Source organism: Carassius gibelio, chromosome A2, assembly GCF_023724105.1.
Source record: "Carassius gibelio isolate Cgi1373 ecotype wild population from Czech Republic chromosome A2, carGib1.2-hapl.c, whole genome shotgun sequence".
Lineage (NCBI taxonomy): Eukaryota > Metazoa > Chordata > Actinopteri > Cypriniformes > Cyprinidae > Carassius > Carassius gibelio.
In genome coordinates this window covers 15,881,451-15,898,481 of record NC_068372.1, presented here as the reverse complement: position 1 = coordinate 15,898,481, position 17,031 = coordinate 15,881,451, and the positions used below count along the sequence as shown (strand labels likewise).

At 37.1% G+C, this 17,031-nt stretch overlaps 1 protein-coding gene across 1 annotated transcript; it reads right to left on the bottom strand.

Moving 5' to 3' along the window:
* Positions 1-5,993: 5,993 nt before the first annotated feature.
* oxsr1a (oxidative stress responsive kinase 1a) lies at positions 5,994-16,862 on the bottom strand. The gene is made up of 18 exons (XM_052615750.1): positions 16,604-16,862; positions 15,022-15,134; positions 13,703-13,811; positions 13,449-13,590; positions 13,283-13,338; positions 12,791-12,900; positions 12,580-12,681; positions 10,026-10,159; positions 9,873-9,921; positions 9,279-9,344; positions 9,075-9,197; positions 8,935-8,973; positions 8,739-8,852; positions 8,591-8,658; positions 7,890-7,942; positions 7,733-7,801; positions 7,576-7,640; positions 5,994-7,495 (listed from the first exon to the last, which is right to left on the bottom strand). The coding sequence occupies exons 1-18, from the start codon at positions 16,671-16,673 to the stop codon at positions 7,421-7,423; spliced, it is 1,557 nt and encodes a 518-aa protein (XP_052471710.1). The 5' UTR covers positions 16,674-16,862; the 3' UTR covers positions 5,994-7,420.
* Positions 16,863-17,031: the final 169 nt, after the last annotated feature.

Below are 17,031 nucleotides of genomic sequence, written 5' to 3'. Positions count from 1 at the left end.
CTGTTGGTTTTTGGAAGATTGATAGAAATGAGGCTCTTATTTCTTCACAAGGACACATTCATGTAAATCTCACCTCTCAAGACTCTTCAAAACCAGCTGGTCTTGAAGAGTGCCTGAACTCCTCTTTGCCTCAGAATGAAGATACAAACAGGTTTTCTTGATTCATCTGATGCATTTACATCTCAAATTACTCTAACTCTAACAGAGATGTTGTGGCTTTATCAGGTTCAGATATATGTGATTAAACACACAGTGGCAAATTGACAGACATTATGGATTTGGAAACACCATCAGTGCAAGCTCATTTATTCAAGAAGAGCCATTAGGAGCTCAAAAAGATAGTGAAGATACAACATTAAGCCCTTTTAAAATTTCAGTCAAACCACTCTCGATATCCTTTGTTCATCAGAATCAAATATTGAGGTAATCTCAGATGGTTTTGGAAACATCCTGACTGAAGTCAATAAAAAGCAAGCCAGTGTTTCCTCAGAAATTACTGACGTTCCCTTTGGTATGAACAATGTACAAGGCCAAACAATGGATATCTCTAGAGGAGACAAAATGTTCACGGTCTCTGGTCTAACGTCCAATAATAATTTGTTTGATACTATGAATAAAATACAAGAGTCAAAGTCAAAACCATTTTGAGGGAATTGCAGATGGTCAACCGACACCAAATAAAGGAATATTTGACTTGATAAGTTCTGAAGGTAACCCATCAATACTATCCGGTACTTCATATGTCTTTGAACAGAAAAGCCCTGACCTTGAACAGGCAAATCTATTTCAAAGTGAGGTTAATGATGTTTTCGATATTAAAGGCAATCAATCAACATCCAATGTGCCTGATCAAAACCTTTATGACCAAGAGCTAAGTGAGTCATCTCAAACAGATGCTTTAGATTTCTTTGGCTCTGAGAATGTTCCATCTACAGCTGCATTCGGTCACATGAGTGCTGATCCTTTCCCAAATGACATCTTTGCAAGTGTTAGTGACAACACAAGCACAGATACATTCAGTGTGGAAACAACGCAAAGAACAGCAAACCCATTTGATGATTTCTCTGGGTTAGAGGTTCAAGGTGAGGCTGCAGAGACACAAGCGAGCAACTTCTTTCCAGATGACATATTCTCATCATATCTTCACAGCCAGCACAGGACACTTCCACCCTGCTTGATCCAACAAACAATGATAATGCTGCGCTCCCACAAAAGCCTCAAAATGACTAGATGTCTGACTTTTTGGGGTAGTGTTGTTGCCATTGTTCAAAGATTCAAATCGTACATTATGTAATACTATGGAGTTATTTTGCTTTGCCCTTGCTGGACAATTCATAAATTTTATTGTAGACACTTTTTCGACTAATTAAGTAACTTTCATGTTTATGTTGATCACGCATAAACAGAATAATAACATATCATTAGCCACAATCTTCCAAGATTTTAAGAACTTATAACTTGGTTGCTCTGATGTCTTCACAATCACCAGGATCTGGATTAGTCATTGTTGGTCACCTTTTGAGAAACAGAGGGATAGTTTTATTTTCCCATAACAAAAACACAAATTTTGTAATCAATATGTAAGACAAGACTTAATGTGAAACTTGGGTATTAAAGAAATGAAAGAATAAATAAATGAACTTATTTTAAGAAAAGGAAATGCAAAAAATCACTTTAATCAGCAGAATTTCACTAAATTTAACTATTTTTACAAGTAACATAAAAACTTTGTAAAGTGCATGTACCTCTTGCCCTCTGCCTCCTCTGTTGAACCAGGCAGCTCAGTGCGTCTGGTCACAGGCAGCAGGAAGGCCATTATCCCACTCACAAGTGCCAGGCTGCCAAATACCATAGTGGGAATAGTTTAATGATAGATCTCCAGCAGGTTCACCACAGGAGACAACAAACTTGAAGCCCATGTTGCAGTGGAGCTCAAACCCGTGGCTGGCTGACTGGAAATCAACTAGCAGATTATTACATAACTGCATTAAAAACAACAGTCTTATTCATACCAGTAGAAAATAACACAGACTCATGCTTACCAAATGGAGGTGGGGAACAGTTCTTAAATATAAACATTGCAAATACTGCCTGCCCTGTTCATAAGAAACCTTCCACATGTGGCAAGATCAGTGACGGCGATGTAATTACCTTAACAAGGGCATCACATGGTTAAGTGCTGATTCTTTGCACATTATAGAGTGTTAAATATGGAAAAGGTTTTACTTTGTGGAACTACAAAAGTCAGTCTGGAGAAAGAGAGAGAGAGAGAGTCTCCTACTATGAGGACACCTTCCTTCCAGACGTTTCCAAAGACCACATGCAGAGGAAACAGACAGAAATCTGAGAGAGGCCGAATAGGAGTGGATTGAGAAATAATATAAAGGCCGAACTTACCCACATCTGGAGTTTAAACAACACATAGGGCCAATCGAGTTTATATATGACCTTTGAAAGTTCAGAATAAAACTCATTCCAAGCAAAATAAATAAATAAATTCTCAGAGAACTGACGCATGTGAAAGTAAAAGTTCAGAAATATATTTTCTGACTCAGGCTGCATAGGATCTCTGAGCGACTTCAATCCAATCGGTGGCTACAGCGAGGATGAAAACATTGTGATAAATGGAATTATGATGAAAATACAGCTATTCTGTGTGTTAGAGTCACATATATAGCCCATATAGTCTTATAGACCTATCAACTGATTTGTTGATGACACAAAACGAAAGTTTAAAAAGGTTAAATGTATTTTGTAGTAAGTTCAAGTCAAGTCTGCTTTATTGACAATTCTTCCAATCCACATATACAGTACATACATACATACAGAGAATTGAAATTGTGTTGCTCTCAGACCCATAACAGCAATGGTGGTAATACCCTGTTAATGAGTTAATGATCTGATAGTCAGGATGATTTAAAGGTTGAAAAAAATCTATATTGTCCCATACCAAGAATTATGCTTTTGATATGTAATATCAAAGAGCAACACCGACAATGAACTGGGATGCAAGATACACAAAAAAGTTTGGAGAGAGACCAGTCACGACTGTGAATATTATGAGCACCAGAGTTATCTGTGTAACTCGCTTATGGACCAAAGCTTGAGAGAGAGAGAGAGAGAGAGAGAAAATCACATTGTAGGATTTTTTTAATGAATTTATTTGCAAATTAAGGGGGAAAATAAGTATTTGGTCAATAACGAAAGTTTCTCTCAATACTTTGATATATACCCTTTGTTGGCGATGACAGAGGTGAAACATTTTCTGTAAGTCTTCAGCAGGTTTTCACACACTGTTGCTGGTATTTTGGCCCATTCCTCCATGCAGATCTCCTCTAGAGCAGTGATGTTTTTGGGCAACACAGACTTTCAACTCCCTCCAAAGATTTTCTATGGGGTTGAGATCTGGACACTGGCTATATAGGCTAGGCCACTCCAGGACCTTGAAATGCTTCTTATGAAACCACTTCTTCGTTACCCAGGCGGTGTGTTTGGGATCATTGTCATGCTGAAAGACCCAGCCATGTTTCATCTTCATGGCCCTTGCTGATGGAAGGAGGTTTCCACTCAAAATCTCACCATACACTGCCCCATTCATTCTTTCCTTTACACGGATCAGTGGTCCAGGTCCCTTTGCAGAAAAACAGCCCCAAAGCATGATGTTTCCACCCTCATGCTTCACAGTAGGTATGGTGTTCTTTGGATGCAACTCAGCATTCTTTCTCCTCCAAACACGACAAGTTGAGTTTTTACCAAAAAGTTCTATTTTGGTTTCATCTGACCATATGACATTGTCCCAATCCTCTTCTGGATCATCCAAGCAAACTTCAGACATGTACTGGCTTAAGCAGGGGTACACGTCTCGCACAGCAGGATTCGACGTAGTGTTACTGATGGTAGCGTTTGTCACTTTGGTCCTAGCTCTCTGCGGGTCATTCACAAGGTCCCCCTGTGTGGTTCTGAGATTTTTGCTCACCGTTCTTGTGGTCATTTTGACCCCACGGGGTGAGATCTTGTGTGGAGCCCCAGATCGAGGGAGATTATCATTGGTCTTGTATGTCTTCCATTTCCTAATAATTGCTCCCACAGTTGATTTCTTCATACCAAGCTGCTTACCTATTGCAGATTCAGTCTTCCCAGCCTGGTGCAGGTCTACAATTTTGTTTCTGGTGTCTTTTGACAGTATAGCTAATATAGTATAACACTTTATTTTATGATTGCACACAAAACAGTGAAATACATCTAGATTTAAAGTTTTTAATACGACACCAAAGAGAACTTGAGTAGTACTTAAAAAGTATAAAAAATAAATAGTGCTGAAGACACCACGTGTAATGTGCAACAACAACATAATAACAGTAGAAGTGCTACAAAGAAGACTGTTATGGATCATGAAGCACTTCAACATCATTACACAATTCATTATAGACAAGTCTGCAGTGAAAGTGTCAATTTCATTCTTTATTGATTATTATTAAAAATAATTGGGTACACATGCACTGAAAATCCCAAAAAGTGAAATACAGTGTTCTACTATTGTCCTTAACACACCATACCGAGAGTGATGGTAATACCTCCATTGCTGTTATGTCATGACAATTAAGTTCAATAAGATGAAAACATGATTTTTTTAAGAATAAAAAAAAAGAAAGCTTTGAACTGAAAACACTTCAATATTCCACTAAAATGCAGCAAATCCCTCTTTTTGCTTGTGAAACCGTCAGCCTTCCAAACCGCTGACAGAACAGAACGGTGGAATGATCTCAACACACAAACATCACCACACAGAAACAGGACCATGTAGAGATCAACAAGATCTGGTGTGTCAATCTGAAGACAAATCATCTTAATTCTTTTATCTTATTTAATAAGTATTTTTTTTTAGGGATTTCTACGAATGAGAAACAATATTATGATTTTCAAAGTGCTCCGTTGAACTACTTCCATTAAGTTCCAGAAAAGGACTAGCCAGCCACTTGTGCACGCGTGAAAAATTCATTATCACTAACATGGTGAGAAAGAGAACGAGACTTGAGGATTTGAAATGTTTTACAAGAAAAAAGGGGAGATATTTGAGGCTTTTGTTGAGGCTTTAGAAAATCATGACAGGGCCAACGACAATTTAGACCATCAAAGAAATGAAATTGTGTTTAGGCTTTGACCCAACAGTCTATTTAAAGTATCTGAAATGCATTTGTTATGCATTTAAACACACAAACTAACACAAAACTGACATTCCACATGCATTCCTTCTAAGAGTCTCACCAACCACTCCAACAATGACAAACAAAGACAGCAAGGCAGAAACTGAAATGGAGGAAAACAATAATAGCCCTCCACGGTTTACAAAGTAGAATTCAGATAACAAACTATTCTCAAGTCATGCTAAAGTAATCATTTAGGGAATACGTCTTCTTAGTAATGAAATGCTTTGAGCCAAGTGTTGTGTTTTTCAACTGTGAACACAAGAGAAGCCAACAAAAAGACATCAGACAAACCTGCACTCTCCATAGAAAGGCAAACTGTGAATGGTATATATACCGGTTATATTATACTTCTAAACAACACCAAATTGATTATTTACATGATTTCTTTCTTGATAGATGTCCCATCCACATTCGTTGTTGTATTCACATTATATATATATATATATATATATATATATATATATATATATATATATATATATAAAATAATAATAAAATAAATCAAGTCATTTGCACATACAAATGCAAAATAGCGAACGGATCATGGACCATCTAAAAAATGTACTGTTTGTTGGAAACCAAGGAGAGAAAATAACTGGGAAAATTAAAAATGAAATGGAGTGTAGAGCCTCACTCAGAAGAATAAAAATAAAATTAAAAAAAAACCTAAAAGTTGACAAAAACAGTGACATTATGTTTTTAAAAGTAAAAAAATACCAGTTGCTCGTGAACACATTTTCTGCCAATATAACATGGAATCAGACATCAGTCTACAGCGGAGACAGATGACATTAAGAAAGATGTATTGAACTTAAATATTTACAAAGACACAAACAGGCCATGAAATTCAAACTATTGCCAATATTACTTGGACATGGGATGAGTCCTAAAGTCACTTTACTTCTATTTCTAGCTGGTCAGTGAGTCCCATGCTTCACTGGTCTTCACTTCATTAACAGTGCTTGCAAGGCTGGCAATGTATTGCAAGTCATATTTTTCCTTTTTTCTACACATCTACTTGCACTGAGTTCCACGTAAAGACGAGCTTATAGATTGAGAACTTTAAAAAAGCGTTTAAAATCTCCCGTTGAACAACAGAATATTGAGAATTCAAAACGTAACTGAGTGATTTTACCAAAATGTTCATGCTAATCATTTGCTGCCTTGCAAACATTGGAATTTCCTTCAAAGAAATCATAAAAATAAAAAATAATAAAATCTAGTTCTGTAACACTATCCAAACAGCTAAAACTGTACTTCACAAGATATGCATATAAATGAAACTCATAACATTATGCTCAATCAACAAAATTGCATTTACCTCTTTCCAATATTAAGTGAAATGCACAACTTACAAAGAAATAAAATTGTTTTCTGATACAACAGCATAAACATATTTTAAGAAAGATGTCAATTTGATGAGAACTCTCAAATTCTTCTTGTTCATGTTTTTTTAACAAGCTCAATATCTCATTTCATCTTTTTCTTTCTCCTCCTGTTTTCCTGCTAAAGAGCCGGCAAAATTAAGTGAGAGCAAAATGATCCGCATATCTTAAGTTACAAATCACTCATGCAGTCTGGCATCAGCCCATGCAAAACGATGGGAATGTATCCCAATAGTGAGAAAGCAGCTGAAACGTGTAACTGTGAGGTGCAGTGCACAGGTGAAACATGTCTGACGGGGTTGTGGGTAAAACCATACAATATTTGTCGCTACAAAAAGACAGACCATTTTACAGAGTGATGTACTGAACAGTTGACTTTATAGCTGTGCCAACATGCACCCTTAAATGCTATTGACTGACGACCCTCCCTCCCCTCCACAGCTGAAAGCACACACAGTAAGTCATTCATTTCACAGATGAGATCCACAGCTACTGTCTACCTACAGTTGTAAATTCAGTAGTACTATCCAAAGTAAGGCATTCTTTTGACATCTACCAGTATTAGGAGTTGGTTCAGATTGTGCAAATGTTTAAAGCAACAGAGAAAACAAAACGTACATGAATACTGTAAACATCTGAAGTGCGCTCCTATGAAGAACTCGGATGCAGTCCTATTCGACATTTGTTAATCCTATGTGGTGTCGGGTTCCTTCTGTCTCTTTGGCAGTAGTGGTTTCTTTAGGCCAATGAAAGCATTTACAATGCACTGTTGTGCAAACAATTGTTTTTTTTTGTTGTTGTTTTTTCGTTGCTGGTAATACTTTGTTTTTAACTTATACTCAGCTGAGCGAATCCCATTAGTTTAATGTCGTCTGGAATCTCAGAGCTGTCCACTCCCGAAGCCTAAACAGAAGAAAGGCCAAATATAAAACAACACCTCCGATGAGCAACCGACCACTGCATCACATCATCTAATAACTTACCAGCTTGAAAGTGACATTTTTGTGGGTTTGTGGATCATCAACGATTTTCTGCAAATTGGCTGCAACTAAAAAAAAATTAATAGAAGTTAGAAACACTAATTATTGTTTGTCTTTTTAGTGTCAAGCAACAATTGTGTTTTTATCTTGACAAACTCACCAATGACTAAGTCTCTCCCATCCACCAGTCCTGCAGAAACAAGCTCCTGAGACACTCCATCCGCTGTGTCTGCACACAGAAGACATTCGATTAAACACATTTTACAAGCGTTGTGATTGAGATCGAGTTAGTCAAGCGAACAGTAAACTGCACAAACCTCTCCCAGGCATGAACTCAAATCTGATATCGTTCAACTCTTTCTTTGTATTCCTGTTGTTAAAAAAAGAAAGGGAAAAAGTTTAAGAAATGACGTTATCAGAAGGCATTCTGATTATTGCAGAACTGTAAGGACCAGTGTTATATTAGTGTTATTTAACATACTAATATTGTATTTATTGGTTGCTCTTTTTAAATGTTTAGTTTTCATTTTAATCTTAATGTTTTCATAATTTTTTAAGAATATTGTATGTGCTTTTGCCATTTTTATTAAATTCATTATTTGAATTTATAAATTCTTATTCATTTTAATACTTCCACTATCTTAGTTAGTAGGCAACATTTCTGATTTTCATTTAAGTTTTTCATATTATATATAATGATTTGTAATAGTTTGAGTCAACAATAACAAGCCCAGGCTTTCAACCCTGCACATTTACATCACTCTAAAAACCTGACATTTAACCTGAAATATTTGTATTGTCATTGAAAAGAGGGAATTATATCAGTTTAACCCAAAAAATCCTACTATTACTGTAAGTTACTGGGATCAGTGCTTGCGTTTTTAAAAAGAATGTGAATGGGCTCAGGGTGAGCTAAAGCAACCCTGTGGAACAACTGTACTAACTGGCCTCAACTCTATGGTTAACCCTTAACTACTGGATCCATCTGGTTCACTAAAGTCACTAAAATGGGAAGTACCTTAATCTTAGTACAAGGCTGATGGGGATTTTGGCTGACTCCTGCCCTGTTGTAGTAGGTCCACCGGCCTGTAGGGAGACAAATTTAAGATTTAAAATCAAACCTAAATTATTCTCACTGCTGATACGGTCTTCACAGCAGAGCTCACCTGGGAGCCTGGAGAGGACGCTGATATTGTGGCAGTATCATCTGCAGCGTGTGGCACTTCAGACTGTCCTGCAGCTGCTGGCTGAAGGAAGCTTGATGGATCTGCCGGAAAAATCTTTGAAAAAGGCAGAAACAAGGTTTTCTTAAGAATGGCTTAAAGGTAATTCAGAAATTAGGAAATGGAACTGAACTCCCACCTCTGCATTTGGTACAGCCTCCTCTTTTACTCTTGGTGACTAAAAAAAGACAATTGAAAGACTTCAGAAAATGCTTTATATAAATCCACAGACTAGAACAAAACAGACATTACGTAACGTCATAGCAGATGAGTGTGTACCCGTAAAGCGGCTACCGCTGCCTTTCCTTCCTCACTCTCCAAGTCCAGCTCATCATCACTCCATTCCCACTCTCCATCCTCAGTCTTGTGCAGTCGACCGCTGGAGCCTGGAACCCTCCGCACCTATTCATGCAAACAACCAAATTCTTGAAGAACAACTACAAACACTTCTGTATGATATTTGTCAGTAAATTTGACACCCACCTTCCTTGATCTCTCTCCTATTGTTGGCGCCCTGTCCAGCAGTTTTTCTTTCAAGTATTCATTGTTCTGTGAAGGAATTGTGGGAAATATAATTCTAATTTCATAGTAAGCTACAAGCCAGCAGTGAACAAATGTATTGCATATTTAAAATAAGTTAAATATAATCATTACGAATAATTCCACAAATGTAAGATTTTGGTTAAAACTGTGAGATTGAGATTAATACTATACTAATAATACATTTGAGACAATAAGTACAGACAGCATCCTCTATAGGTCGTAATGCAGCACTCTAGTGCTGTACAGGCCTCTTTGTTTACACACTAGAAATTAAAGTCTGCTGAGGCAGCATTGCGTTTGTTACAATATGTGCTGCATCCCATGAGCAGGAAATGGCCTTTAGAAACTCTAATCCTGAGTATTTGTTACAGTAAAGCAGCTATGTTGGACCAGTGGTCTGGAAATGTTTAGGCAACAATGTTGTAGACAAACTAAATAATTTGGCAGCAATTACGTAAAACTGACTGCACATTTGTGCACTTAGATTACCAGTAAATGAATATTCTTTTACAATTTTGGGTTACAGTATCTCACCTTGGCTTTTGTGAAGAACTTGTGTTTTAAAAGTTCAGCAGCTGTAGGCCTGTTAAATAGCACTGAATATTAATAATATGTCTCAACGTCATAACATCATAATAGAAGATTCCACACACAGAGTCAGTGAACTTTAGAAAACAATCGCACTACCGTTTTTCTGGATCCTTCTGGAGGCACAAGGAGATCATCTTCCGAAAAGATTTGCCGTATTTTTTAACCATCTCTTTATCTGTAACTCCAGTCTCTAGACAAGGAGGGTCATTCTGCAGGGTTAACATTAGGACCTAAACCAAAAAAAAAGGGAGGAATACGAAAAAGAAAGACCCAGACACATCATTAGTGTGGAAAAAGTACAGACAAAAACATTAAGCAACCAGAGGCTCCGTGAATTGAACGATTATTGCAATAGAGTGACTCATTTTTGAAGGCCAACCCAGAAGTTAGATTTACCCTGGGCCCCTTTGGCAAAAAGCAAATAGGATTTTTCCATTAGCTTTTGGATTATTGCAGAAAATAAGTCACTGTGACAAACAAAAGTTCATGATTCCTACACATTTCTTGCATAAAGTTGTAGATTTTATAGATTATGAAATAAAGTTCGGCAGAAGTAAAAAGTTGAAGTTAGGTTACAAACAAACAACACTGTGGCTCCATGACTTCAACGTCAGCACCACTAAGCTTCTGACAAATCTTTTAATCTTTATTTAAAATCTATAAGCTGCAATGTTCGAGTTAGAATAGTTTGCAAGAGCAGGAATACAAACACAACAAGGCTGTAAAATAGGACTAGTGAGTAGTAGAGATGGGTATCGAGGACCGTAATTTTTTGGACCGGTACATAACTGGGTCGACACCGGAGTGCCGATAAGCTTCAGGACAAACAATACTGTTATCGATACTTGCGTTGTTTTATCTCTGTATACTTCAATGTTAATGATGAATTAGAAGCTGCTGCTTGTCATTTCCCTTCACTGAAATATGTGGCCGACGTTTGCTCGACGTGCGAGTGATATCCACACACATGTGCTGTGTGTGTGTGTGTGTGTGTGTGTATGACGCGTGCAGTCAGTCATCGCGGCAAGAGTGAAACATTTCGAAAGTGTGGCCTTTCGTTACAAAACTAAGCGACACCAGCAATATATGCAGAAGTGTAATAGTGAACGAAGGAGATAACACAAGTAATATAATGAAACATTTACTAACAAAATACAACATCTACCTCAAGCAATGCGCTGTATTATGTCTCGCGGCTCTAGCTCCAACTCGCGAGACACATTCACATCAAATGTCTATTCAACGGTAGAGTTACACTCACGAGACACTGCACTTATTTGCAATCACAAAAGTACATTATTTGCGTGTGTTTTAAGCGTTTTATTCGTGTGCTGTTCTAACGTGCTTATTCAGAGCGTGTCCACCCGAGGCGTCCATACACTAAAATGCCAGTCAAACAGCACCTGATAACTTAAGTTATATTAGTTATTGTCTGTACTATAACTGTCTAAAATACACAAGGTTTACATATAAACAGTTAATTATGCATAAATTAAAATTGTTTAGTTAAGAACTATTTCTTTAACCCTCTGGAGTCTAAGGGTATTTTTGGGGCCTCGAGAAGTTTTGTCATGCCCTGACGTATGCTTTTTTCAGTTTCTTATACACATCTAAATGGCTAAAGTCTAATCTCACTGTAATCAGCACAAACTGGGATATAATAATATGTGAGCAGCATGTATGTACATGATTGTGTTTTTGAGAAAAAAAACGAAAATAAAATGGACATTGCGTTGTTTTCATATGAAGTACTTTATCACAGAATATTTGTTTTCAGTAGTTTTAGATAAAAGTAGACATGTCAGGCTTTCTATAGATATCTCTCTCATGTCTCTTCGTTAAGTATTCACTGAGTTACAGTTCATTTTAATGACGCGTTTCTAAATGAAGATCAGCGCAAAGGCTGCAGACAGCACACCTTCTTTGTTATCTTTATTTTATAAATGCACAAAGTTTTGATGTTTTTATGTCTGTATACAAAAAAGTAGACCCTTTACAGATTCGATTGATGTATTGCTCTTATCTGTACAATCAAATCTGAAAGTGTAATTTAAGTTCTTTTCAGGGTTATCAGGAGAAAATGCCTCATAATGCGTCTCATAATCAACTCCAGAGGGTTAATGTCAATAAAATAAAACACAAAGAGAAAAATAACTCACTGCTCTTGATTGAAGAACATTAATACAGTTGCTAAAGTTCAGCATTAATAATATAACTTGAAATTTTTAACAACGTCATATCTTTTTGCACCAAATTGTATCGATAACAGTACTGATAACAGTATCGGTATCAATAAAATGTAAACGATGACCATCCCTAAGGAGTAGGTAAGGTAATGTCCTCGACAACATCCGTGGTCCTATTTAACTACTTGTTAACAACCACATTTTTCAAAAAAAGATTGAGGTATTACTGATGTATTTTATGTAGCATAAAACATGAATTTGAGTTTGTGTTAACTACCAATCTTATTAGGCATATAATCAAAAACCCATTAAAAACACCCACTGACTTTAGGGCCATGGAATCAGAAGTGCAAAATGCCAACTCATTTCCAGATATTCAGATCATTCTTGCATCACTCTATTGGCAGGTTTCATCGCAGGCTCTCCGTGAACTGAAAACAAACAGTGACTTGCTGGCTGCTTACCTTCATTGGAGGATATTTGTGATATGGAGCAGCCCCGGTTGCCAGCTCAATAGCCGTAATCCCAAAACTCCAGATATCAGCTTTGAAATCATAACCCCTAACCTGCGATTGACATTATAACACATTATAATAATCACATTCTGTAACAAAGCCATTCAGTTTCTAAGATACATGTAAAAGGCAAAGTAGGAACAGATAAGACAACACAAACCTGCTCCATCACCTCGGGCGCCATCCAGCATGGAGTTCCTACAAACGTCTTCCTCACTTTGTTTCTAGTCATGTCTCCACCAGTTGCTAAAAAGGCACTAACACCAAAGTCTTCGGGGAGAAAAGCAGACATCAAAACTATCAATCATCTGACCCAAGATCACTGCAAGTGTTGGCATTACATACTTTTCATGTCAAGCCACCTATGATCAAATCAAAACCTTCCTAGTCCAGAAAATGTGCATCTAAAGGCCATTCAAAGTCTATGAAAGCAAACAGAATTATATTGCCTCTTTTCCTCTTTAACATATTAATGTTTAACATTCTGCTTAAAGTACATACACAATGAAGGCGACCAAATATTAGATCTAAATAAGAATATTTTGCATTCCTTCAAAATAATAAAAAAACTGTCATTTTAAACCCTTATATTAAGCTAATTAACTGTCAATAATCAAAAGACAAAAATAATGCATTGACAGTGGAACTCCACCTGCAATTTGAACAGAGCCGTCTTCTCCTAAAAGAATATTTCCAGCCTTCACATCCCTTTACAGAGAGAAGTACAGGTCAGTGTATTGCTCAGTGACTCAAAATTAAGAATGAAAATGAAGCACATATGAATCTAATTATAGACAGGCACCAAACCATCCATATACCTGTGAATCTGACCATTTTTGTGCAGATAATCGAGACCTTCTAGCACCTCTTTTAGTATGCTGGCAATGCTGGCCTCATCCATGACGCCAGATTTGTGCTCCCCTTTGGAAATGATGTACTTAATGAAATCAAGAACTGAGCCTGAAAATAGACATGAATGGGAAGATTTGTATTATGCAGTACTTCAATTTCAGTAACTTCCTCTTTGTTATTGTTTATTCAAGACATGCTTTTAAACAAAGAACTAACTGACCACCGCTGAGCAACTTCATGACCAGCCAAAGCTCATCCTTGACCACAAAGGAGGTGTAATAAGACACAATATTTGGGTGATGGCACTGGCTCATTGCCTGGATCTCTTTCTAAAATAAATAAATAAGAGGAGGAAAGAAAATGTTAGAAAGCAGTAAATGTTTAAAGCTAAGCATAAGTTTCTAAAAGGCAATACTGTTAAGTAACTGCAAACAAAAGATACCATTCAGATCAATAGGAGTGCTCAACCATGGCTTTCTGGATCAAATTACTTCAAGATATGGCCATTCATGAGTTTTAAGCTACAGAACTGAAAGAGAAAAGACCCCAGACAATCGGTTTATAGAAGTCTTTCAAAATAGATTTACACCAGACTAAATAAATTGATTCAAATCTGTTCTAAACCATAAAAAAAGGACATTTTATTTTTATTTTTTTATATGTATATATAAATGCTAGTGTAGTTAGCTAGTCTGGTCTCATAAGCCATGTTAACTCTGATAGTTGAATCACAAACCAGAAAAGTCTTTCCTTGTGGCTGCGCCAGTTTAATCCTCCTCTGATTGACAGACATGTGGCTGGCTGCCTTGCACATGCCACGAGTTACATCATGACCCCGCCATTTGGCAAAAAGATCATTAACCAAGGGGAATGGGACAGACCCTAAGTCAGATGTAGAGTGCATATTTTCTAAAACTGAAATATTATCAGACAGTCAATATTTGTGCCTATAAATAGTGAAGCTTGTCTCAACCTTTGCAGTTTTCTTGCATGCTTGCAGAATAGCATAAACTAATTAAATTATTCAATTACCAAGAGATTCAACTAATGTTTTTTTGTTTGAAGAAACGTTCTTCAAACCAAAATAATAATAACGCACAGATTCTGTGTAGACAGAAAATTCGATTTTTGATTTGGAATATATACACACACATATACTAGGGGTGCTCCGATCAGGATCGGCCGATTTCACATAGAGCAGCTGTTACTACACAGAGCCGTTGTTAACTGAGAAGATGCGCAAATCCACTTCATTTTCAGCGTTTTTTGGTGCATCTTCTCAGTTAACAGGTGAAATCACGCACCTGATGGAATTAACCACTGATTAGAGAACCGGCTTTACTGACGAGATGCGCATTAACGATCGGCCGATCGTGATCAGAGCACCCCTAACATATACATACATGAAAACATTATGCCGCTAAAGAGAGCCAGTCAAAAAAACTACCATCATAAATAACCGGCTTAAGCAGAGACTCTGTCCTAATCAAACACCTTTAGGTAGTGTGTCTTATTTTATAAGCAGTAAGCAGACATTACCAGAAGCTCATCCATGCTGGTCTGGCATTTCTCAAGATTGATGCGTTTAATGGCCACCTTCTCTTTCCTGGGTTTACAATATGCTGCCTGGACCACAGCTGTTGCTCCACTCCCTATATAACAGCAGAAAAAGATTTTAAAAATGTTAATCCGATTTAGTCATTCAAACAAAAAAATCTGCATATGAAATAACACAGTACTAAGAAAAAAAACAAGAGATGATGGATGCAGAGGATTACAGTATTCTAAATCCATAGATGAAATTAAAATTGAAAGTGCATTCTTAGGGACAATTTTGACACTTCTTTTTTATTTTTGCAGATTTTATTTTTTAGGGGGGAATTTTCATATTTTACCCTCATTTGCTTTCATAAATCTATTTTATACTGGGTTCACAAAATGGTTACACTCAGGACCTTAAAGGAAAAAAATGTCCCCAATATAAATGCAATATTTAATCAAAGGGCAATTTAAGTAATACATTCTTTGTTAACAGGCTTTGATTGTGTTGTTACCCCCACTGGTTGAACTTTTTTTTGAATGATGTTGGAAATCACTATGTATGTCGTCATTGCGATGTGACAAGATACCAAAAAAATCTAGATCTCATGATCTATGCATCACGTAATGTTGGGCCCGTTTCAATCAAGACAACCTGCTCTAAAGATATCCAATTTACTATGGTTTATTTTTCTTAGGCGAAGTTACAAAGCAAAACGTCAAAGGCCTCACGTGTATATAATTTATATTGGCAGAGCCCGATTACTCAAAAGAATTCACTTTTTGTAGTTAAGATCAGGACTGATGTTGGTTTAAAGTGTTAAAGATCTGAAAATGAATTAATTGGGGAATGGGAAAAACTTTCAAAAAGGGAAAAATTTATTATATAATAATAATATACATGTTTTATGACAGTTTTTTGACACTCACATTTGTGTCTTCTAAGGACCTCGGTGTAAGTTTTCTAAATAGACACAGAAGGGTTAACCATTAAAATGTCATGCTCGTTATTGTTCAGCGAATGGACTTCAGTTATAATAGGTCTTCATTTGATATGGTTCCACACTTCCTTTTACATGACAACTCCCCTCACCAAAGGGAGCTGAAAGACCAAACCCAAATGTGCAGGACAAGAAAATCAGCTCGGTTTATGTTTTTATTAGTTAACTGGTTAGTTAAAAGGATCTCAATATACGTCAAACTTTAATCTAGATGACAGCCTATCTGCATGAACATTATATGAAGCAGCTTGTCACTAAACTAACTAGCAATTTGTCAACTGTAACGGTTCTTAAACCCCCAAGCAGCCCATATGTCATGTATAACATAATAACGCTATGAAATACCAAAATCCAACAGTAAATCAGACATTGTCCGCAATATTACAGTCTGCTGGTATGTCGGGTGGCTAGTTAGTTAGCATGGCTAACATAAACTGAACGCCTTTCAGATGCGATGGCTCAATTACCGATGGAGATCAGAAATAACATAGACCATTTGAGCCCCAGAGATCATAACAAAGATATCTTAATTTCCGTTATTCTATCACTGAGGTAATCTGACGTGTGATGGTTTAGCTCACCGATCACCTCCTGAAGCTCATAGTCATCCTTGTCGATGGACCAAGGGTGAGAGCTCGGGTCTTCGGACATGACTGCAGTCAGATCAAGACAACCGTACGCTACACTGCACGCTTACACGACAGCGAGCGCTAAAAAACGGACGATCTGGATTTAAGCTCGATGTGTTTATGCTGATTTTGTCGACCGCTCTCAGTCTCAACTGCCAAACTTTGCCAACAGAGATGGTGACCCCGCCTCAGGCGGAAAACGCTCTTCCTCGTGTCACAATTTTGGATGCGACCAAAATTATGCCACGTAACGCCACCTACCGGTCATGACTCAGAGTCACCCAGGAAGAATGCGTCCTCAGTCACTCTGACCATTATTTAAAAATGAAAATTACTCTTTTAAATCGTAAGGGTTTGTTATTATACTGTTTTACTTCACA